The sequence below is a fragment of the Mytilus edulis genome, chromosome 6 (genome assembly GCF_963676685.1).
Source record: "Mytilus edulis chromosome 6, xbMytEdul2.2, whole genome shotgun sequence".
NCBI lineage: Eukaryota > Metazoa > Mollusca > Bivalvia > Mytilida > Mytilidae > Mytilus > Mytilus edulis.
In genome coordinates this window covers 55,253,832-55,277,423 of record NC_092349.1, presented here as the reverse complement: position 1 = coordinate 55,277,423, position 23,592 = coordinate 55,253,832, and the positions used below count along the sequence as shown (strand labels likewise).

At 31.3% G+C, this 23,592-nt stretch overlaps 1 protein-coding gene across 10 annotated transcripts in view; it reads right to left on the bottom strand.

The window, feature by feature from the left end:
* Positions 1-2,270: 2,270 nt before the first annotated feature.
* Positions 2,271-23,592, bottom strand: part of LOC139527915 (coiled-coil domain-containing protein 74B-like) — a 28,193-nt gene continuing 6,871 nt past the window's right edge. For 2 of the 10 annotated variants that reach the window (XR_011665490.1, XR_011665491.1), the window contains exons 2-10: positions 18,724-18,900; positions 17,289-17,478; positions 16,480-16,608; positions 13,451-13,516; positions 6,808-6,946; positions 6,150-6,327; positions 5,421-5,578; positions 3,236-4,798; positions 2,271-2,952 (exon numbers count right to left, since the gene is read on the bottom strand). Coding sequence is in view for 6 of the 10 variants with exons in the window: in XM_071323588.1 (XP_071179689.1) it covers positions 4,660-4,798; positions 5,421-5,578; positions 6,150-6,327; positions 6,808-6,946; positions 13,451-13,516; positions 16,480-16,608; positions 17,289-17,478; positions 18,724-18,858 (1,134 nt within the window). In the remaining 4 variants the exon portion in view is untranslated. Of the gene's footprint in view, positions 4,799-5,420; positions 5,579-6,149; positions 6,328-6,807; positions 6,947-13,450; positions 13,517-16,479; positions 16,609-17,288; positions 17,479-18,723; positions 18,901-21,310; positions 21,361-23,592 lie in introns of all 10 variants that reach the window. The other 8 variants (XR_011665492.1, XR_011665493.1, XM_071323585.1 and 5 more) reach the window with 5 other exon arrangements.

Sequence of the window (23,592 nt, the reverse complement as noted above, 5' to 3'; positions counted from 1 at the left end):
TAGGTCTACTATATTTGTTGTATGGAATGATTGTAAGGTGTACATGTCTAGCGGGTAGATGTCATGTGACCTTGACCTCATTTTCTTGATTCAGTGGTCAAAGTTAAGTTTTTGAGTTTTGGTCTTTTTATCTAATACTATATGCCATAGGTCAACTATATTTGGTGTATGGGAATATTTTATGATCTTTATGTCAGTCGCGCAGGTTTTATTTGACCATGACAACATTTTCACAGTTCATTGCAGTGTTAAGTTTTTGTGTTTTGGTCTATTTTTCTTAAACTATAAGTAATAGGTCAACTATATATGTTGTATAGAAGCATTGTTAGCTGTACATGTCTGCCTGGCATGGTTCATCTGACCTGGACCTCATTTTCAAGGTTCATTGGTCTTTTTTTAGTTATCTTGGTTAATGTTAAGTTTATGGTACAGTTGTTATAAAGCTTAGCTTTATACTTAAGACTATCAACATAATATCAATGATAAGTATAGAAGGCGAGACATTTCAGCGTGTGCACTCTAGTATTAGTTCTATAACTTTTCCAGGTCCTACCTCCTGAGTCTGACAGTCTGTGCCAAACTTTTCAAGAGTCTGTCTGATAGGAAAAAAACCCAGAAATTTGACATTTTGACCTTTTCTGTTATAAACAATTCTCTACTGCCACAGCCCATCATTGTAAAAATAAGATGTGATGTGAATGCCAATGAAACCACTATCCACAAAATTACCAAGGAACAGTATGGATGTTGACAACCATTCATCATCGTCCCATCAACTAATAGCAAGACCCATACTTGATAGAAGAGGTGCGAAAGATACCAGAGGGACATTCAAACTTATCGATTGAAACTAAATTGACGCCATGGCTAAAAAAGAAAAAAAAAACAACAGACAAATAAAAGTACACACAACACAACATAGAAAACTAAAGACTAGGCAACACAAACCCCACCAAAAACTAGGGGTTATCTCAGGTACTCTGGAATGGTAAGCATAGTGCTCCACATGTGGCACCTGCTATGTTGCTCATGTTATTACAAACATGGTAAATAGTCTTAATTCAGTAGGTCACATTCGTGAAAAGGGAACAGGATTGTAGTTACAACATAAGGATCTGGGTTCTTGTAAGCTATCAAAGGACAATGAGAAAACTTGTGTCCCCTCTTTTTAAAAGAGGTAGACCTTGGCTAAGGGAAAAAACTCTTAAAATCATCAGTATGTTTTTGTCAACCATTTTCATAAATATATTATAAGCTTCTAAGTTACATAGATTATTTCCAATCTGTTTCAGGTAAATGCTTAAAATACATAGATAAAACTTTACTTTTACAAACACATAACTGATTTAAAGAGTTATCTCCCTGAACCAAGGTCTACTCCCTTAAACAAACCAAAAATTAGGAGAGAAAACCAACGGACTTCTGGCTGTTGAATCTAAACAAGAGGCTCATTTGGTACATGCAAGCTTAAAAGTTTAAAAAGGGTAGTACTCAATCCTTCCATTATCCAGCGATGGTATAGCACAACAGACCAAACACTTTACATTTGTTGAAAAGGGCTTGCCTCATCAGATCTATACTTAAAAAAGTAACTAAAGAAAAGACTGAGCAAACTCACAAGCAGTTATGAGCAAACAATACAAGCAGTTTTAAGCACAATTTCAACTTATGAACTTATGAACGTTTGTTTGCCAAATTTATGTTTCTACATTGCATGGGAGACCAGAAACCCATGATTTGTATACTATTAGTAGATACTGCTAACACTTCTGAGGCAACCCTGTTTTTAATGAGTTGTAGCGCCTTCATTTTAGTGTTCTTTAAAAAAAATTGAGAATGGAAATTGGGAATGTGTCAAAGAGACAACAACCGGACCAAAGAGCAGAAAACAGCATATGTATTGAAGACAGTGGTTCATCAATTTGCTATTTGCTGTGTTTTTTTCAGTCATTTCAAACTTCCTAATTTTATGTCCCCTGCCGTCACCAGAGGAGGCAATAAGTGTTACCCTTGTCTGTTGGTACGTCCTTATGTCCCAAAATTGATTTCCGCTCCATAACTTTAGTTATGAAACTTGTACATGATGCTTATTACCACAAAACTTGGATCAAATTCTAATTTAGATGGTGTCACTTTTGCAGTTCTCTAGGTTTGCCTCTTTACAATGGTTCATGCAAGCGGGGGCATCTGTTTCCCATGGACACATTCTTCATTTATTTTTTAACAATCAATAATATATAAATCAAGAGGGCTGATGTAATAAGAAACAATTCAACTAATTTTGTTTTTATTATTGTTCTAAAAGCCATTGAAAATAACAGTCAAACTGATAAGTGTCAACTTTTCAAGTCTTCAAAGAAGAACCCTCGAAAGAAAAGGTGACCAATTTTTTCTGTAGAACCTATATTTTTATTCTAATATATTATCTTATAATTAATTTTTTTTTTCAATCAACATTCAATTGAATCCCATCACACTATTTTGTGTAAGGAATCAATGTTTTGACAAATGAAACTTGTCAACTTTTACTGAAGATAGAATACCTTTGATATTGAAATAATGGTAGAGATTAAGATCATCCAAAGTGAAAGACAACTTGTTGCCAAGAATTTTTTTCGAATCTATGGTAATATAAATGATAGGCTCCCAGTGATGCAAGAATAGTTGACACTAAAGTTTAACTGAAACAAATTTAAGTACAAATATAAATGTACTATCATTAAAATATCTTTCTTTATAAACAGAATGACTTAGAAGTTTACACATAAAAATCACAATTTTACTCGTTATGAATTATGAAAAAAACATTCAAATTTCATGAAACAGTAACAAACAAATAAACCAAATGGAAAGGATTTCCAAAACAAGTTGTAAGTTACAAATAGTAATTCATATAATGCATAAAAAGTTCAGTTGTTTAAAATTGTCTATCCATAACAATTAAGGTGGTACCTAACACTACAGGGAGATAACTCTGTAAAGTCAGCTTAACGTTTTAATTACCTTATGTTTTAAAAGGAATAATTTAAAAGCTTCTCAATGATCAAAATTGGTGTTTGTCAAACTGCTATATAACCAGTGTAATTTTTCTTACAAAACGGTTGGTTCAAAATTTTTGAAATTTTTATATTTTTGTTAAAGGGTCAAAGTAAATACTTTGACACAATTTTATGAAAATTAAACGAGCCAAATTATTTTAGTGAAAGTGTTGGGTACCACCTTAAGAAAATAATACTTGTAACTAATTTAAAAGTAAGGCAAAAACAAGGATGGATAGTTAGTTGCTTCATTACTTAGTGGCAAATATATATCTTATAATGGTTCATGACAATTAAGAAAAGGATAAGTTAAGATAGGTTCCTGAAATATCAAAAATAGGTCCATCTTCTTAAATAATTTAGACTAACCAGTACATTGTACTGAGAAATGTATATTCTTAATGAATACAAAGAATATAAGAGTATCACAATTATTGTAGACAAAGGGAATTGACAATTTTATTTCTAAGTCTACATATTTAAGACCGAAATTGCACTGATGAGTTGATTGAGCTGTGAGAAGGCCCCCCAAAAGACCTCAAATCAAACCATTAGATGTCATGGCAATCTCAAACTAGCATCAGTGTATATGTTATCAATATCTTCTCCCTATCTTGATTTGAACATACTTTTTAATAAACTGACATCAGAAAAAAAATACCTGCTACATAAAGTACTTGTGTCCTAAACAATTCAGTCTATTCAGAAACAATTTATGTGGGTTTTTTTAGCAATACACAACCAAGATTGTTTTCTGGGAATTAAGAATTCTTCTAATTTTGTTATAAGATTTAGGTAAAATATAATAAAAAAAAATATATACATATATACGTTCATTTAAATCATACAATAGAGAAAAGCTCCTGGAACACACTTGATATAACAGACAAGGGATATCCAAAATCTCTTGTGAGAATGACATTTTATGAAGTGAATAAAATGCATTGACCTGGTGTATATAATCGGTACACTTATATACATGTACAGAACACATTACACACCTTTTCAATACAATAAATGCAAGTTCAAAGGTCATAGAAAATTTGATGACTTAAAAAAAATGTACTGACAAATTCAACACATTATTTGTACAAGACAAAAATAATAAATAAAAAAAATTAAAATAATTATGGACGGATTGACTTTCCTTGTTAACAAAAATGAAAATTTGATTCCCTGTTTAATAATCAAAACAAGGCAATTTTGTTTGTAAAAAAGGCCATGCATTTCATTAACATTAAATATACATGAAACAAACAAATTATAAAAAATAGCATACCTTAAAAAGAAATTGTAGATAAAGGAATGTGTCAAGGATGAGGACGGAATGATAGATATCAAAAGGTATCACAAATGTTATCATCATCATAATTGCATCTTCTTTCTCTTTAATAGTTTTTAACCCTACCCTACAGTAAAATAGATTATAATAAGCTAGTTTTTTGCTATATATATGAATGTAGATCATTTATGTAGCATAAATAATAATAGGACTTCATAAACAAAAAAATAATGATAAAATGAAGAACATGTAAGTCATGCACTACACAATCACACACTTGCACACATTAACAGAATCGACACATGATAACATACAACATTATCACAGCCTAACAATGGTTTATGGTAACACCTCCTTTCGTAATCTGGCTTTCTGTAGAATCTGGGTTCTCTTTCTCCTTTCGGCAGCTTTATTACCTACGGTTTGTTTTAGCGCTGGGAGGACGACAGAATCATGATTTATATAAGCTATATCTGGCCTGAAATTACACAAACAAATTTTAAACATAGTTTGATGTGTTTGAGCTTTTGATTTTACCATTTGGTTATGGACTTAACGTTTTGAATTTTCCTCAGAGTAATGTTTTTTTGTTATCTATTTTGTTTTAAATCAGGCTGTTAGTTTTTCCTGTTTCATTGTTTTACATTTTCAAAATTAGGTATGGGCCTTTTATAACCAACTGTATACCATTTTCTCAGAGTTGAAACCATAAAAATATGGAAATACTGTTTACATTATAATTATCACAGATCCTTCAGTGGTCTTCCTAAACTGTGGATTCATTAATATTAGTTGGATACCGATTTTCATGGATTTCGTGGGTACAGAAGAACCACGAATATAAATATACAACAAATTGCCAATTTTCTGAAGGAATGTATGCAGACTTTGCCAAAACCACGAAATTGAATACCCACGAATATGCAAGTTTTACTCAAACCACGAAAATTGGTACCCACATAAATAAATGAATCCATAGTATATAACACTTATATTTTTTGGCACAACTGTGACGTTCTGTTGACAATTGATCCATGAATATATGTTTAAAGATGTGTAACTAGTTTTTATGTATATTTTCTCAATATTTTGATACTTACAATTTTCTGGACGGATTTTTAAGAGTTAATTTAGGTAGTGTTTTATCTTGTTCTTTGGCGTCGTCTTCTGCTATATAGGCCTTGGCAAGGAGATAGGCATCAGGTGTCCACTTGTGAGAATACAAAACATCCCTCAGATCTGACTTCAAAGAATCCAGCTGGAATACAAATGTAAGAAAACATGGAGATAAATTTCACATGTACATTTGGAGGAGTTAACATAAAAGTAAGAAGATGGGGTATGACTAGGAGATATGGTATGATTGCCAGTAAGACAGATATGCTAAACTTTATAATCTGCCTTTATATAATTTAACTTAATATAAAATACAAAGATAAAATATAAGGAGATGGAAATCACTAGACAAATTGTTATGAGTAAAGTTCATCTTCAAGGAATCAAGTTGCAATAGAAAAAAATCTCTATCTTTTTTTTTTTTTTTTTTTTTAGATATTTGATCTTTTGCAACTGTTAAATTCATTCAAAACTAGATTCAAGTGATCTACATGCAGCTCTAACCCTGAGATTCCTCTTCTAGGTGTACTGTAGTTTAGATGCTGTCACACTACCCCATATATCTTAAATTTTAAATAAGAGAGGAAAAAACCCAACTATGGTATAACTTACCAAATAAATCATAAAATTGGTTATTTGCGATTATCTATTTTAATATCTCTCAGTTTGTCACATTATCTTAAAGACTGGTACCAGGAGTTATCTGCACTTACCTCATGTTTTTGTTGTTCATTTACATGTTGAAGATGTCTTATAACAGCTTCACACTCTGACAATGCTGGAGGTCGCTGAGGATTATTGAAGAGAGTTATGTTCCCTGAAGTTAATTGTTCAGCTAATGGTCCTCCCCCTTGTGTGACCTGATATTGTAAAGTTTCTATCTTCTGACCCCTATAAAGAAAATTAAATCAGAAAAAAAAACAGTTGTTGGAGATATAAGAGCCAATAAGCCTGTAACAAACAACATCATACATATGTGTGGCGTAAAACAATATCCTCATCAATTTGAATTATTCTTTTTGCAGTGGATAGAAGACATATCTAACCAATGTGCGATCAGAATAGATCAAATTAGATCTTATTTATTGAGACATTTTGACATATTTAGCCTGTGACCCAGCAGTATGTGAATTTTCCCTATCATCACCTCAATCTGAACTTTGATATTAGACCATCTCTACTTTTTCATTTTTTTTTTAATTTCAGTATCCATGATATTACAGTTTGCACGGTTAGCCACTAGTCCGATGCCCCAGACTAGTAAAATTTCATTCGGACTAGTAAGCTTTTGCAAAACTTTTGGTCTTCGGTCTAGTAGTTGAAAAAGTTTTTGGTGTAGACTGTATTAGAATATAATGTACATTTACTTACTGTTTCTTTTTAACATCCTCTGCTTGTTCTAATAAGTTAGTCAGATAAGTATTACGATTCCTTGCTTCTCGTAATGCATGCTTTAATTCTTTAATTTCTTCTTCTAAAAATATAATCTTTAACTCATCTATTCTTTCCTCTGTAAAACACAAAATATGCCTTGGTTAGATATTTAGTTTCTCTTTTTATTCAAGGTTTTCACTTCTAACCAATGATTCTTATTTTGAATCCTTTGCAAAAATTCATGCAAATTTATGTTTCCTTAAGAAAGTCTTTTACAAAAAATCAACCTTATGCTCCCTCATAATTTGTACTTTGCTTTTAGATAAATGTAGCAATTTAAGATAAAAAACAATACTCTTCTAAAAAAACAATGATCTCTTGCAATTGCAAATTTTATTTATCTTTATTTAATTACAATGAACTTATCATACAAAGGATTTAATTGTGAAAATGTGTGAGAAAGGCTCAATAAATACTGTAAATCCAGAAATTATTGCATGCATTTATTATTGCAATTTTTCAAGAGTGGACAAAAATGTGTGATTGATTATTGTGATTTCAAGAAAATCACCAATATCCATACTGATGTATGTTTCAGATATCAAAATGCAAGTTCTTATTATTGTGATACTCACGCAGTCACATTATTCCCATAAATAATAAACAGCTGCGCCATGAGCGCATGATATGCCCGACATCTGGTGTGGAAGTTTAATGCAATAATCATTAATAGTTTCTGAGAAAGTTTTAAGCAGTTTTTGAGATACGGCGGGACATGTAACCAGATGCTCCGCAGGGCGTAGCTTTATACGACCGCAGAGGTTGAACCCTGAACGGTTGGGGCAAGTATGGACACAACATTCAAGCTGGATTCAGCTCTAAATTTGGATTGTGATGAAATAGTTGACACAGCATAGGTTTCTGACACAGAATGAATGTGTTCTAATGAACTTAAAATTTTTGTTTTCTCTTAGAGCAATTCACTATGCTGTTGAATATTAATCCTCTCAAAAAAATGTTTGAAGAAATTTTCTTTTTTATTTATGAAATTTCAAATGAGAAAAATTGAACCCAATTTTTTTAATCACATCCCCCTTTCCCTTATTCCAAAACTAATCTCAATTAAAATTTCTAATGGAGTTTGCAACAATAACTACTCATTTAAATACATCATAAAATATCAAGATGTAAAAAAACTGCTTGTTATCACTGAATGGTAAAGATTATTTTAATTTATCAGTTGGTAGTAAAAAGTGAATATACATTGTACATTGTATATAATAAAGATTTAAGTTGATTCTGGACAAAGAAAAATAACTACAATTAAAAAAAAATCTTGCTATTGCACAATATTTTGCAATTAGATATTTCTTGCTTCTATTCTGGACAAAGAAAGATAACTCTAATTAAAAAAAAATTTGCTATTTCACAATATTGTGCAATTAGATATTTCTTGCCATTGCGCAATACTGTGCAATTGAAAAGACTTGCTATTGCACAATACTTAATATAATAATTTTAGATCCTGATTTGGACCAACTTGAAAACTGGGCCCATAAAAAAAAAATCTAACTACATTTTTGGATTCAGCATATCAAAGAACCCCAAGATTTCAATTTTTGTTAAAATCAGACTAAGTTTAATTTTGGACCCTTTGGACTTTAGTGTAGACCAATTTGAAAACAGGACCAAAAATGAAGAATCTACATACACAGTTAGATTTGGTATATCAAAGAACCCCATTTATTCAATTTTTGATGAAATCAAACAAAGTTTAATTTTGGACCCCGATTTGGACCAACTTGAAAACTGGGCCAATAATCAAGAATCTAAGTACATTTTTAGATTCAGCATATCAAAGAACCTAACTGATTCATTTTTTGTCAAAATCAAACTAAGTTTAATTTTGGACCCTTTGGACCTTAATGTAGACCAATTTGAAAACGGGACCAAAAGTTAAGAATCTACATACACAGTCATGACAGTTAGATTCGGCATATCAAAGAACCCCAATTATTCAATTTTGATGAAATCAAACAAAGTTTTTTTAATTTTGGACCCTTTGGGCCCCTTATTCTGTTGGGACCAAAACTCCCAAAATCAATACAAACCTTCCTTTTATGGTCATAAACCTTGTGTTTAAATTTCATAGATTTCTATTTACTTATACTAACGTTATGGTGCGAAAACCAAGAAAAATGCTTATTTGGGTCCCTTTTTGGCCCCTAATTCCTAAACTGTTGGGACCTAAACTCCCAAAATCAATACCAACCTTCCTTCTGTAGTCATTAACATTGTGTTTAAATTTCATTGATTTCTATTTACTTAAACTAAAGTTATTGTGCGAAAACCAAGAATAATGCTTATTTGGGCCTTTTTTTTGGCCTTTAATTCCTAAACTGTTGAAACCAAAACTCCCAAAATCAATCCCAACCGTTCTTTTGTGGTCATAAACCTTGTGTCAAAATTTCATAGATTTCTATTAACTTAAACTAAAGTTATAGTGCGAAAACCAAGAAAATGCTTATTTGGGCCCTTTTTGGCCCCTAATTCCTAAAATGTTGGGACCAAAACTCCCAAAATCAATACCAACCTTCCTTTTGTGGTCATAAACCTTGTGTTAAAATTTCATAGACTTCCATTCACTTTTACTAAAGTTAGAGTGCGAAAACTAAAAGTATTCGGACGACGACGACGCCAACGTGATAGCAATATACGACGAAAAATTTTTCAAATTTTGCGGTCGTATAAAAATCTAAGTACATTTTTGGATTCAGCATATCAAAGAACCCCAAGGATTCAATTTTTGTTAAAATCAAACTAAGTCTAATTTTGGACCCTTTGGACCTTAATGTAGACCAATTTGAAAACGGGACCAAAAATTAAGAATCTACATACATAGTTAGATTCGGCATATCAAAGAACCCCAATTATTCAATTTTTGATGAAATCACACAAAGTTCAATTTTGGACCCTTTGGGCCCCTTATTCCTAAACTGTTAGGACCAAAACTCCCAAAATCAAACCCAACCTTCCTTTTATGGTCATTAACCTTGTGTTTAAATTTCATAGATTTCTATTTACTTATACTAAAGTTATGGTGCAAAAACCAAAAATAATGCTTATTTGGGCCCCTTTTTGGCCCCTAATTCATAAACTGTTGTGACCTCAACTCCAAAAATCAATCCCAGGTCATAAACTTTGTGTTAAAATTTCATTGATTTCTATTTACTTATACTAAAGTTATTGTGCGAAAACCAAGAATAATGCTTATTTTGGCCCTTTTTTGGCCCTTATTTCCTAAACTGTTGGAACCAAAACTCCCAAAATCAATCCTAACCTTCCTTTTGTGGTCATAAACCTTGTGTCAAAATTTCATAGATCCTATTCACTTAAACTAAAGTTATAGTGCGAAAACCAAGAAAATGCTTATTTGGGCCCTTTTTGGCCCCTAATTCCTAAAATGTTGGGACCAAAACTCCCAAAATCAATACCAACCTTCCTTTTGTGGTCATAAACCTTGTGTTAAAATTTCATAGACTTCCATTCACTTTTACTAAAGTTAGAGTGCAAAAACTAACAGTATTCGGACGACGACGACGCCAACGTGATAGCAATATACGACGAAAATTTTTTCAAATTTTGCGGTCGTATAAAAAAAAAACCTTCCCCTTTATTACAAAATACTCAATAACTTAAATAAATTTTTTTTGAATCATCATCAAAAGGTATACAGATCTTAAGGTTGATATAACAAAGAAGTGTGTAAAGTTTTAAGCAATAACCATAAATCATTTTAGAGATAAGACGTGACATGTAAAATACTCAATAACTCAAAAATGAAATTTTGAATCATCACCAAAAAGTATACAGATATTAAGATTAATATAACAAAGAAGTGTGTAAAGTTTTAAGCAATAATCAAAAATCTCTATTGAGATACAGTGCGACATGTGAAAAAAACACCCCCCTGTTTTAGTTACAAAGTGCCGTAACTCAAAAAGTTTTAATTTTATTTTCAGAAAAAAGTATACAGATCATTTGACCATCATAAGAAACAACTATATTAAGTTTCATGAAATTTGGATAAGTCATTCTCAAGTTATGGTGCGACATGTTTATGCCGGACAGACAGACGGACAGACACCAGACATTTGAATACCTAATACGTCAAAATTTGACGGGCGTATGAAAACCTCACAATAATTTCTGAATTTACAGTACACTGTAAATCTGCACATTTGCTGAATAGGATGAAAAGAGAATGATATGATTTACTGTGGATAAGAGATATATTTGAAAAATAATGTGGATTGGTTATTATTCATGGGATTCCAATCTTTGTTGATTGCTTTGGTACAGGTGAACCAGGAAATTAAATATCCATTAATATACTAGCTGCGGAACCATTGCTCTTAGGTCCTTATGTTATTTTTTTACTATTTGCGGACCATAAGGACCTAATAGCTACGGTTCCGCAGCTATGAATATACAAGTTTTCCTTACTCCATAACTAGAGGCTCTAAAGAGCCTGTGTCGCTCACCTTGGTCTTGTGCATATTAAATAATGGACACGGATAAATTCATGACATAATTGTGTTTTGGTGATAGTGATGTGTTTGTAGATCTTACTTTACTGAACATTCTTGTTGCTACAAATACCTCTGTCTATAATTAACTTGGCCCAGTAATTACAGTGGAAAATATTTTCTACAAATTTACAAAAATTTATGACAAATGTTAAAAATTAGCTATAAAGGGCAATAACTCCTTAAGGGGTCAATTGACTATTTTGGTCATGAAAACTTATTTGTAGATCTTATTTTGCTGAACGTTATTGCTGTATACAGTTTATCTCTATCTATAATAATATTCAAGATAATGACAAAAAACGGCAAAATTTCCTTAAAATTACCAATTCAGGACAGTAACCTAACAACGGGTTGTCTGATCCATGTGAAAACATCAGGGCAGATAGATCTTGACCTGATAGACAATTAAACCCTGTCAGATTTTCTCTTAATGCTTCGGTTTTTGAGTTGTAAGCCAAAAACTGCATTTTACCCCTATGTTCTATTATTAGCCGTAGCACTTTTTGGTTGATTGGCCAGGTCACGCCACACATTTTTTAAACAAATTACCCCAATGATGATTGTGGCAAAGCTTAGTTTAATTTGGCCCAGTAGTTTCAGAGGAGAAGATTTTTGTAAAAGATTACTAAGATTTACCACAAAATGGTTAAAAATTGACTAAAAAGGGCAATAACTCCTTCAGGGGTCAACTGACCATTTTGGTCATGCTGACTTATTTGTAAATCTTACTTTGCTGAACATTATTGCTGTTAACCGTTTATCTCTATCTATAATAATATTCAAGATAATAACCAAAAACAGCAAAATTTCCTTAAAATTACCTATTCAGGGGCAGCAACCCAACAACAGGTTGTCCGATTCATCTGAAAATTTCCGGACAGGTAGATCTTGACCTGATAAACACTTTTCCCGCATGTCAGATTTGCTCTAAATGCTTTGGTTTTTGAGTTATAAGCCAAAAACTGCATTTTACCCCTATGTTCTATTTTTAGCCATGGCGGCCATCTTGGTTGGTTGGCCGGGTCACGCCACACATTTTTTAAACTAGATATCCCAAAGATGATTGTGGCCAAGTTTGGATTAATTTGGCCCAGTAGTTTCAGAGGAGAAGATTTTTGTAAAAGATTACTAAGATTTACGAAAAATGGTTAAAAATTGACTATAAAGGTCAATAACTCCTAAAGGGGTCAACTGACCATTTTGGTCATGGTGACTTATTTGTAAATCTTACTTTGCTGAACATTATTGCTGTTTACAGTTTATCTCTATCTATAATAATATTCAAGATAATAGCCAAAAACAGCAAAAATTCCCTAAAATTACCAGTTCAGGGGCAGTAACCCAATAACGGGTTGTCGGATTCATCTGAAAATTTGAGGGCAGATAGATCTTGACCTGATAAACAATTTTACCCCATGTCAGATTTGCTCTAAATGCTTTGGTTTTTGAGTTATAAGCCAAAAACTGCATTTTACCCCTATGTTCTATTTTTAGCCATGGCGGCCATCTTGGTTGGTTGGCTGGGTCAAGCCACACATTTTTTAAACTAGATACCCCAATGATGATTGTGGCCAAGTTTGGTTTAATTTGGCCCAGTAGTTTCAGAGGAGAAGATTTTTGTAAAAGTTAACGACGACGGACGACGACGGACGACGACGACGCCGACGCCGGACGCCGGACGCCAAGTGATGGGAAAAGCTCACTTGGCCCTTCGGGCCAGGTGAGCTAAAAATGGGTAACAACAAAAATAAAAGTAACCTATTGGGTACGCTTAAAACCAAAAGTTATGAATGACAAAAATTCTAAAACTTCATAAACAAAAATGGACTAAATAGAACAGCAAAACCATCTAAAGTTAACTTTGCAAGAGGGAATTGCAATCTTAGCCTAAATACAAAAAAAAATATTATGTGTATTGGAAATTTACAGACAAAATATGTCATTTTAATAAAGTCAAATCATCTTAGCACTATCTACTGGGTTCCTTGAATTTTTCGACACTGTGTGCTATATACATGTGCATATAAAGGAACAGTAAACAATCTTACCCCGAGATCGTCCAGCAGAGCTAGTTATTTCTATAGTTTGTGAGATCAGAGAATTTGAGGAATATTCTGAAAATCAAATAATTAGTTGTTTAAAATGAAATTACAACAGTTAGCTAGAAGATTAGTCCACATTTTACTAATATTTTCTCAAAATTTTGCTTCAACAAACATGTGATGTTAAAAATATAAAAATGGCCAAAAAGGTATTTTTTTTAAACACTAATCCCCAAAATTTGTTTTAATACTATTTTGAAAGAAAATCAGTTTACAATAAATTTATTGACTAAAACGAATTCTCATGTGACAACAGTAGTTTTTGTCATCATTTTATTAAATAAATAATTTTTGCTGCAAAATTCAAATTACTGAATCACAACCACTAGAAAAGTTGTATTAGTCTCTCAATATCTTACAGTGTACATGCGGAATAATCTTTATGCAAAGTTAGAAAAAAGTTAAAATAATCAATAAACAAATTAAAACAACAGAAAACACTAATGTGGAAAATAGGCTGATATATTTTTCTGAATAAAATAAACAATGTTAAGTAAATCATTAATTCTTCTTTTAAAAGTTTGAATTATCAAAGTATCTCAGACTTTCCACAAAACTGTTAGATTAGATAAAAAAAATGTCAAGGCAGTCATGTTAAAGTTAAACAATTAAAAATTGTGTTACAGTAAAAAAGTATTTGTTTCATGTTTTTGTGGGGAGTTATTTTAAACAGCTGATCAATTTGCAAATGTTTAAAAGTCTCAGAAAATGTAGGTAAAATTGAGAATGGAAATGGGGAATGTGTCAAAGAGACAACAACCCGACCATAGAGCAGACAACAGCAGAAGGTCACCAACAGGTCTTCAACGCAGCAAAAAATTCCTGCACCCGGAGGTAACCTACATTACTTTCATATGTGTTTTCAAGTAATATTTGTGCAAATTTTACTGATCATAAAGGATATATCAGTGTTCTCCCCAGGCCGTTTTAGCGTCGCGGTACCGCGACGCTATATTTTTTCACCGTGATGCTATAATAATTCCCGCGACGCTATAATTATTTTGAAGATGCTATTTTACTTGTCCTCAATTTTGAACTTTCATCTATTATCGATTATGATCATAAAAGTTATATCACCTTTAATTGTAATCCCTTTAAGTCGGACACTAAAGGCAATTAAGAGATTAAATAGCTAGGTGTTAATTGCCCTCAGGGTGATAACTGTAAAAGTGTTTGGATGCGAATATCCCAAGCTGACACTTGTGACATGACTAATATCACGTGTCTGCAATCACCAATATCGACATGGAAAAATGCAATCACAAAACAATTCGAAATCAACGTTTTGTATTACGAAATTTCAGAGATTGAAACGATTTTTTTTTTTTTTTAAAAGGTCGTTTATTTGTGCAACTCTCCAAAAATTACTTTCTTTCTCTTCCGGTAATACGAGAGCGAGAATTTTGGTTTAGAGCTAAAATAAGTTTAATACTTCTTTAAAAAGTTATCATAATTGGCTTAAGTTTATGTTTAATCCATTTAATGCATTAAAAGCGTCTTATTCATTCACAATCTCTTGTCAAACAATGTTTATTCTCGGACTCATTTTCGTAAATTTTACTACGGCCGCCATTACACATTTTTGTGTAAACTACGGATCGGAACCGGACCAGATATGACAAAAATCCGCATTTTCACGATAATGACAACAGATGGACAGTAGACAGAAAAATTAAACCAAGAGAGAAAACTACGCATTAACAGACTATTTGTTAGATAACTTTGTTAAAAATACATATGATTTTGATGTAAAGATAAGAAACAACTGGGACTAATTCATTGAGTGGCATGAAACAATGAATTTCATAAACATGATAAAAAAAAGTTTTTAAATTGATTTTTTTTTGCTTCTTTTGCTACTTTATCTTTACTTGATATAATATAAAAAGTAGTTAATTTTGTGTACTAGATAATTTAGTTTTGTATAAACACAGGTTGCACTGTAATGAACCATTCATTCATTTGACTTATTGTTGGGTAACTGAAACCACATATTTATTTTTATTTGGCACAAGAGGAAAAAAATAATTCTGTAACTATAAATGAATAAAGAAGACATAAACTGAAACAACTGTTTTTGTGGTTATAGTTTAATTGTATTCTCAGTTATGAATTGAACAATTATAAACTAAAACATATAAAGGAAATAGAGCATCAACGCGACGCGACAAACGACATTAAAAAAAATACAGTTATTTTTTTTTACGCAAAATGTGATGCTATCCAAAATTTCTGGGGAGAACACTGGATATATAACATATTTATTACCAAAAAAAAATCTGATACTGTGTTGGCTAGTTTTATTGTTGGATGAACCTACAGTACCATTATAAACCAATAATCATTTGATAATCTTTTGCAGGGAAAACTGGCGGTCCTATTCATTTTAAATCAGAGTTCAGGTCAAATGCATCATGCCATGAGAAGGGTTCCATCTTAAAACCTGACAGTGTAGTCTAATGACCTCCTTAAATGGATTTATTATAAAAAATGGCCTCTGTGACTCCAATTTCCAAGTACTGAGACATCTTCATACCCATTTTAAACATGTTAAAAGTGGTATGTTTATAAAAATGCGTTGATTTAGAACACTCACAGTTAATTTATGTGTGAATTGCTTTAGACTTACAAAATGTACAGATTGTTATATAATACATTAGATATATAAAAAAAAGTAGAATTAAACCAAACCCAAATAAATAAATAAGTTAGATAGTAAAATGTAAATGATTTTGTAAACCAACTCCAATTAGCAAGGCTCAATTTTTCATTAGATCTGAATTATTTTTCAGAATTTCTCATAGGAATTTGCAACTCCAAATACAACAATCAGTTTAGTATGATATGGTTCTACCAACAGCCATACAACTCTTATATTTCACTGCTATAAATAGCTAATTAAAGTTGGCTGACAGCTGTTATAATACAAATATTAAAAACATAAAATTTCAAAAATTCTTCAGAGAGTTATCTACCTTTATCCATACCAGCACCACCTCGTGAACGAGATTCTTCTTTCCGACTTTTATGACTATTAGTACTAGCACTTCGCTTTTCTGACTGTTGTTGATTCTTTTGACTCATTATAATCTTAAACTGGAGATCTGAAATAAGAAGGAGGACATCAATTTGGTGACATTTTTTTAGGCAAAATTATTTTTGTAATGCATTATATTGATATCAATTTGAAAATAAAATAATAAAGGGCCATAGTTCTAATGATGTATTTATTAGACTTCACGCTTAACTTTTGAGTCCACTAAGCCAGAAGCTCAATTTTTGAATTTTTTTATTGGATTCTGTTGGTTTGTAAATGATTTTACAAGCTCGAGAGCAATTATACATACCAATGCTGTAGGACTTGTGGTTAAGTGTGAAGACTGATTTATGTAATTGAAGTAAATATTTTCAAGGTCTGTATTTCCTATAAATGTCAATGCTGTTGGAGCATGTGATAAAACAATAATATTCAATTTCATACAGAAGCACTTCATCAGTGAAAGTGGCAACTATGTTGCTGTTTCCTCAATGTTTCTCCAAATGCAAAACATAAGTCTTTTTTTCTGAAAAGTGTTCAAATTAGTGCAGAAAGATGCACGAAATTTATCAAAATTGCTATGAAATCTTGTAGTTCTGAGAGAATCTAATAAAAATGTAATACTAATAATTTTACAAATAGTTGGCCTTCCTCTTTCTTACTCTCCATCCACCCCTGTATAATACAGTCAAACAAGATGGCTGAAAATAATCCTTACCATCTGTACAAAATTATATGTCATTATACCTTTGTTTTCCTTTTTCAGTGCTTCTATTTCCTCATGTAAACACCTAAGGACTTCCTGATGTTGTTGTTTAAGAAACCCTATACTCCTCTCTAGATGATGGATTCGTTGAGTCGGATTCATCTCTGTTACGTCTTTATCCTCTTCACTTTCTTCATCCTTCTTTCCATCCACATTTGGATTGTGTTTGTCCTTTTTTTACAAAAATAAAAATAATGATCACTGTGTTTTAAAACAGTTGTGCACACTCTACAGTAGATTAATGTTAAGGCCATAGTTTTTTTATTTTTAGTTTTACGAACCCTCCTACCCTAATTTTTGCCAAATAGGAAAAAAAATAAAATTAAAAATATTGATTTTTATTTTTTTTTCTCCTCCGACCCAGTGTTTTTCATGCAAAAAAAAAAAAATTTTAGTTCATAACTGCATGAAAGAATCTAAATTTATGCTCTTGGTGATTTAGTAAGTTGTTGCACATTGATTTTCAATTCAAACCTTGTCAAGAAAAAAAAATAGTTGTTACACTAGTAGAAAATCTCTTGGTGGAATAAAAAAATTTTTTTTTGATATTGACGGTTGGTATTAAAAAAAAAATCAGCAGCAGCAGTTTTTTTTTTCTTTTTTTTTTTTCGTCCTCCTACCCATTGGTTTTGTCAAAAAATTTCGTAAAACTAAAAATATAATAACTATGGCCTAAATAACTTATATTCATAGATACTTTTTTATCAACCAAATTGCAGAGATTTATTTCAAATGTTTTGTTCATGGTTTTCAGTTACAACAAGTTACTTAAATTCAGTGTGTACACCTCATTGGGTCTCTGGAAGATAGTTGTCTCATTCTCAATCATTTCACATCCCCTTATTTATATATCATCTGTACATATATACATTATTTAAGGAATGACTAATATTTTTTCTGTTTATGAAGAAATAACATAAAAAATGTGGTGCACACTGAATAACGCCCATAGCGGGTTATTTAACAGTGTGCACCACATTTTTTATGTTATTTCGAATAGACAGAACAAATATTAGTCATGTCTTATAATTTAATTCTAAATTCCATTTCAAACCGTAGAAAACCATGAAAAAACGGTGATGACATCACAGTCACATGACTAAATTATGTCTATGGGCTGATAACAAAATAATGTCAGCCAATCAGAAGACGTGTTAAATCCAAAATTAAATTATTAAATTTTGGATGTAACACGTCTCAATTCTGATTGGCTGACAGAATTTTGCAATGGAATTTAGAATTAAATTATAAGGAATGATTGCATTATTTATTTATATTTTGTTCTGTCTATTTGAAGTAACATAACATGCATAAACTGCTATGACTTAATTCAGTTTGCACCACATTTTTCATGTTATTTTTCCATAGACAGAAAAAATATTTCAGTCATTCCTTAAATATATATATATCACTTACCTTGACAAACGGTTTTGGATAGCGTCCTCTGTCCAGTGTGTTGATGCGTGACCACTGCGGTAGATTACTGAGTGGTGGCAACTGGTTCATGGATAGATCAGCTATCTTTTCCTGTACAACTCCTTGCTTGATCATACTACACAGTCTGTCATGGTTGTTTCCTCAGTAATTAGCAATCTACAAATATATAAAAACATTTTACACTTTTTGGACCTGATTTCCATATTGACCTTTCTGTGAATTCATTATATTTGTGAAATACCAATTTTCATGGATTTCGTGAAACAGGGAAACCACAAATTTAAATGATCAACGAATTGCAAATTTGCTAGGATTAAATGCAGACATTAAAAAAACCAAGAAATCATATATCCACAAAAATGCAAGTGTTTCTCAATCCATGTAAATTGGTACCCACGAAAAATAAATGAATCCAGTTTTCATTTTCTTCTTCAGGGTTAGGGGCAACTATGTTGGTAGTCGTCTAGATAGGCTATCTGGAAGTTTCAGCCAATGCTTACTGTTTAAACACCAACACATTTTGAGCTTCATTGAGTGGACATTCAACATATTAAATAATTCAGCATGTATTTTCTCTAAAAAATTATATACAAATATTTGTTTACGAAATTATCTGAAAAAAAGACATTTTTACCAGTCAATTAATTCATCATTTGTACATTGTTCATGTAGTTTAAAAAATGTTTTACAAATTTGAATTCAAGCAAAGATTTCCCTTATTTTCTGTACATTGATGGCTTTTCAGAACATAGCAAGTTCATTGTCCCAGACCCCCCCCCCCCCCACCCCCCCCCCCAAAAAAAAAAACACAGACTATTTCCCTGCATTTTGTGTAAGTAAATATTTTGTGTCTCTGGGGACAATGTTCCAGTAAATAAATGGAACTTATTTTATGGATACATCGGCCATCATCTAGTATTAAACCAGGCAACAATCCAATAACTTATTATACATGATAGTATGTATACAGGTACTCACAGTACTTGAAAGATATGAATATTATATCAAAAGTAAACTTACAGTAGAAATAAATAGTTAATTGAACAATAACACACCTGCGTGGTGCTCCATGTGATTCTCCTCCTTAAAATATCCTGTATTTACAAAATATCCCAGTAACAAGTGATCATTTAACATGTTTAAAGTGCTCAACCATTATAAAATTCCTAATATTTACATAGAAGAATAAGGTGAGATTTTACAGGTGGATCTTCCTGACAATCAAGTGTCAATTAATCAATAATTAATTGAAGTTTTCATCAATTATTACTTGTTTACTATTCTCTGTAGGATGCAAACCATCAAACTTCCTACGGCTGGTTAACCACAGTGAAAAGTAAGGTGATAATATTGGTTTGTATCAAAAGCCAAATCACATTAAATTATCTCCTACATGGACAAGTGTAATTAGACTATAACCATAATTATTATGAAATAATTCTAATAAACAATTAATTGAAACAATACTGTGCATTGTAACAATATACATGTATATATAGTAGAGGATAAGATACAGATTAATAAATTAGGCTTTTTCATATTGTCCCTGATTTCATCCAGAGACCCCGATATCAGCCTGAAATGTACATTAATGATTTTCTAGTGGAATCCTGCTCTGAGGGACTGACCATTTTTGGCCATGTAGACCCAGTTGTTAATCATTTAACTTTTAATTGATACCAAATATGGTGGAAATTTATACTAAAAGCTAATACAGTTGTGTATACATATTACTGAGAACTGAAAATTCACATTTGATTTGCATGAATTGTAATTATATAATGTCTAATGACTTCTTCATGTGAACATATATTAACTGTATTGTTCTTATTATCTAACTTGTTTTACTATACATTTAGTCTACATATTGATTGTAAAGACCATAGAAAAATCTTTAAAATTCTGTGGTTAGTTATGAAATTGAAAACAATCAGATTATACCATCTACTTTTGGAATTACAATAATGTTCATGATATCAGATAGAGAAAATTCTTGTACCATGTCAAGGGAGATAAATCCCTTTTTTAAACACCTGCACCAAGACAATCAGCTATTAACATACTGACATATATCACACAATTCTCTTTAATTTAAAAGCTAGTCCACAAGAAAAATTATTAATATAAATAGGATTAACATGTTTAACTATCAGAGAAGTTCAAATAATACAATATTTACCTTTTCAAACTAAAGAGACATACTTGATTTATCTGTTTGAAATTTAAGTGAGGGATTTTTATTCATGTACATTTATACGTGTACATTTGTACAAACCAAACGACAATAATCTCTCCTGTCTTAGTGTAAATTATAAAATTATCTGGTTTAATATTACAAGTTTTTTTTAGTTTTTTTTTTGATAAATGACACTTTCCTGTATTTGAGTAAATTATTGCATTCCCTTTTCTTCATATAAATTCCATTTTAAATGATATTACATATATATTCAGAGTAAAATACATGTATATATAGTTTATAGATTATTGCACCTAGATGTACTACTTGGTCTCACACCCCTGATAAGGATTAGTATTCAATCATTCAAATTCAAATCATTCATATTACCAAATGCAAAATTTTCTATATATACTTTCAGCCAATAATACAGCAAAATTCTGTAAAGAACAAAATTGGTACATGATTATTTCATTATTAAAATAATTTTTAATATTGGGCTGTTAATTACTCATATCAAAATAACACATGAATAATGCTTGAAAGAATTTAATCCTGGTTAACGTACTGGAGAGTTTTCAAGATTTTTTTTTATAGCAAAAATAAGACCATCATAAATGTCTTGAGAACTCTTGAACCAAATTATCTGACCAATCTATTTTCTAATTCTATGATTGATTGATTGGTGTTTAACACCACTTTCCCCTTTTTGTGCTGTTTCTTGGCAGACAGTTTTAATTGGTGGAGGAAGCAAAAGTACCAATAGAGAACAACCAGCCTTTCAGTAGGAAAACGGACAACCCTAAACTATTAAAATTGAGGCCAGTGGACCTGACCTATGCAGGATTTGAACTCTGAAATGTATATATATGACAATTCCTTCAAAAGAAACTTATACAACAGCAATAATCATGATAAAAGCATATGATAAGTACTGTGAATTAAATTATTAATACCGCCAATTACAGTGGGTTTTAATTTTCGTGGATTAAGGAAAAAAAGTGTTTTTAAGGATTTATATATATATTTGATTTTAAAATTGTATGTCTGAATACAAGACAGGACAATCTTACAGTTAGTAACTATTGAAAAAATATACTTTGCTTAACATTTAAATTTGCATTACACCTAAAATCCACAAATTGGCATCCCATGAATCCATCCACAGTATATCAAATGTATATAGCTATATATGGCTACCCATGCAAAGTGAAAACAGTGAAAAATAGCTTTTTTCAATAAGGAATAATATCTGTGAAAGTTGATTAAAAAACACTTTAATTTTAATACTGCCATCAAAGATGTTTTTCCTTTCTTTTTTTTTTTTATTTATAACAAGTTTGTTTGAAGTGCTTCTGAAATAATTTATTTGCCCATCATGGACATATAAATAAACATGATTTTTACCCTTGAACTTCCATGACCAATGAAACCATAAATAATTCACTGCAGTACAAAGTACTAAATTAATACACAAAGTCTGTGTCATGTATTTTAACAGTGCCTGATGATATTATGATATGTCACTGATCAACAAGTCATTAATAGAACTAATGATTCAATTGGCTAACAGCCAGTGTTAATTAATTTTAACAAAAATATCTTTGTTTGAAAAAACTTAAATTTAAACCTATTACCCTCCATATTTCATGATATGGTATATATACTTAATATTTATAAGTATTGACCCAATGGCTAGTAAAATAGATGTTTTCAAACCGATTTATTTTTCAGTCCTTTTCATTATTTCCATTTATCATTGTTTATTTTATCTTTAAATACATTTTGTATCTATCAGTTTTATAGAAGATCTGTAACATTTATTCAATTTGCACATTGTTTTGCTTAAATCTATAAAAACCAAACCAATTTCTTCCAGATTAGGGGTAGGGCTAACGTTAGATGCCAACAAACTAGTTAAACCCTGCAACATTCTGTATGTGCCTGTTTCAAGTCAGGAGCCTGTATCTCAGTGTTTGTTGTTATTTGCTGTATATCATAATGGTTTTTCATTCATTGTTTTGTACATAACTTAGGCCGTTAGTATTCTAGTTTGAAATGTTAGAGCAAACTTTGTTGAAAGGGTTTTGCTCATTGTTGAAGAACAAATAGTGACATAATGCAGTATATTCTTAACTCTGTCTTACCTACAAAATGTCAGATTAAAAAGTCATTTGGTTAGACAGATATTTTCAGTTGTTTTCATGTTTTTAATTGAAAATAAAATGTCAAATTTCTATATAGAGATACACCACAGCTCAGGTGACTTTTTTGTCCACTCATCCACATTGGGAATGGGCACTGGTTGGGCAAACTTACAAATGTATAGCTTGTCCACTCTGCCCATCCATAGGAGTGGGCATGCAATTTCTTTTGTTGAATCAAAGACTTGCAAGTACAAGTCATGCAAGTGGAAAAAGCAAAATCCACACGGGCTGTTGTGTATATATTTAATTTTTGTAAAAGTAAAAATAATACAGCAGACAATGGGACAAATGTTGTTTTTTTGTCTTTACAGGATATTGCAAATTGTTCTCTACCAATGAAATTACAGCTCAAGACTTCCTAGTACTTCTAGTTCATATTTACCTCTATGCGTAAGGTGTACATGGTGTAGGGTTTTAAGACATTTCAATTTTTGAAAAGATACTCTTGCAATTTTTTAGTTCTAA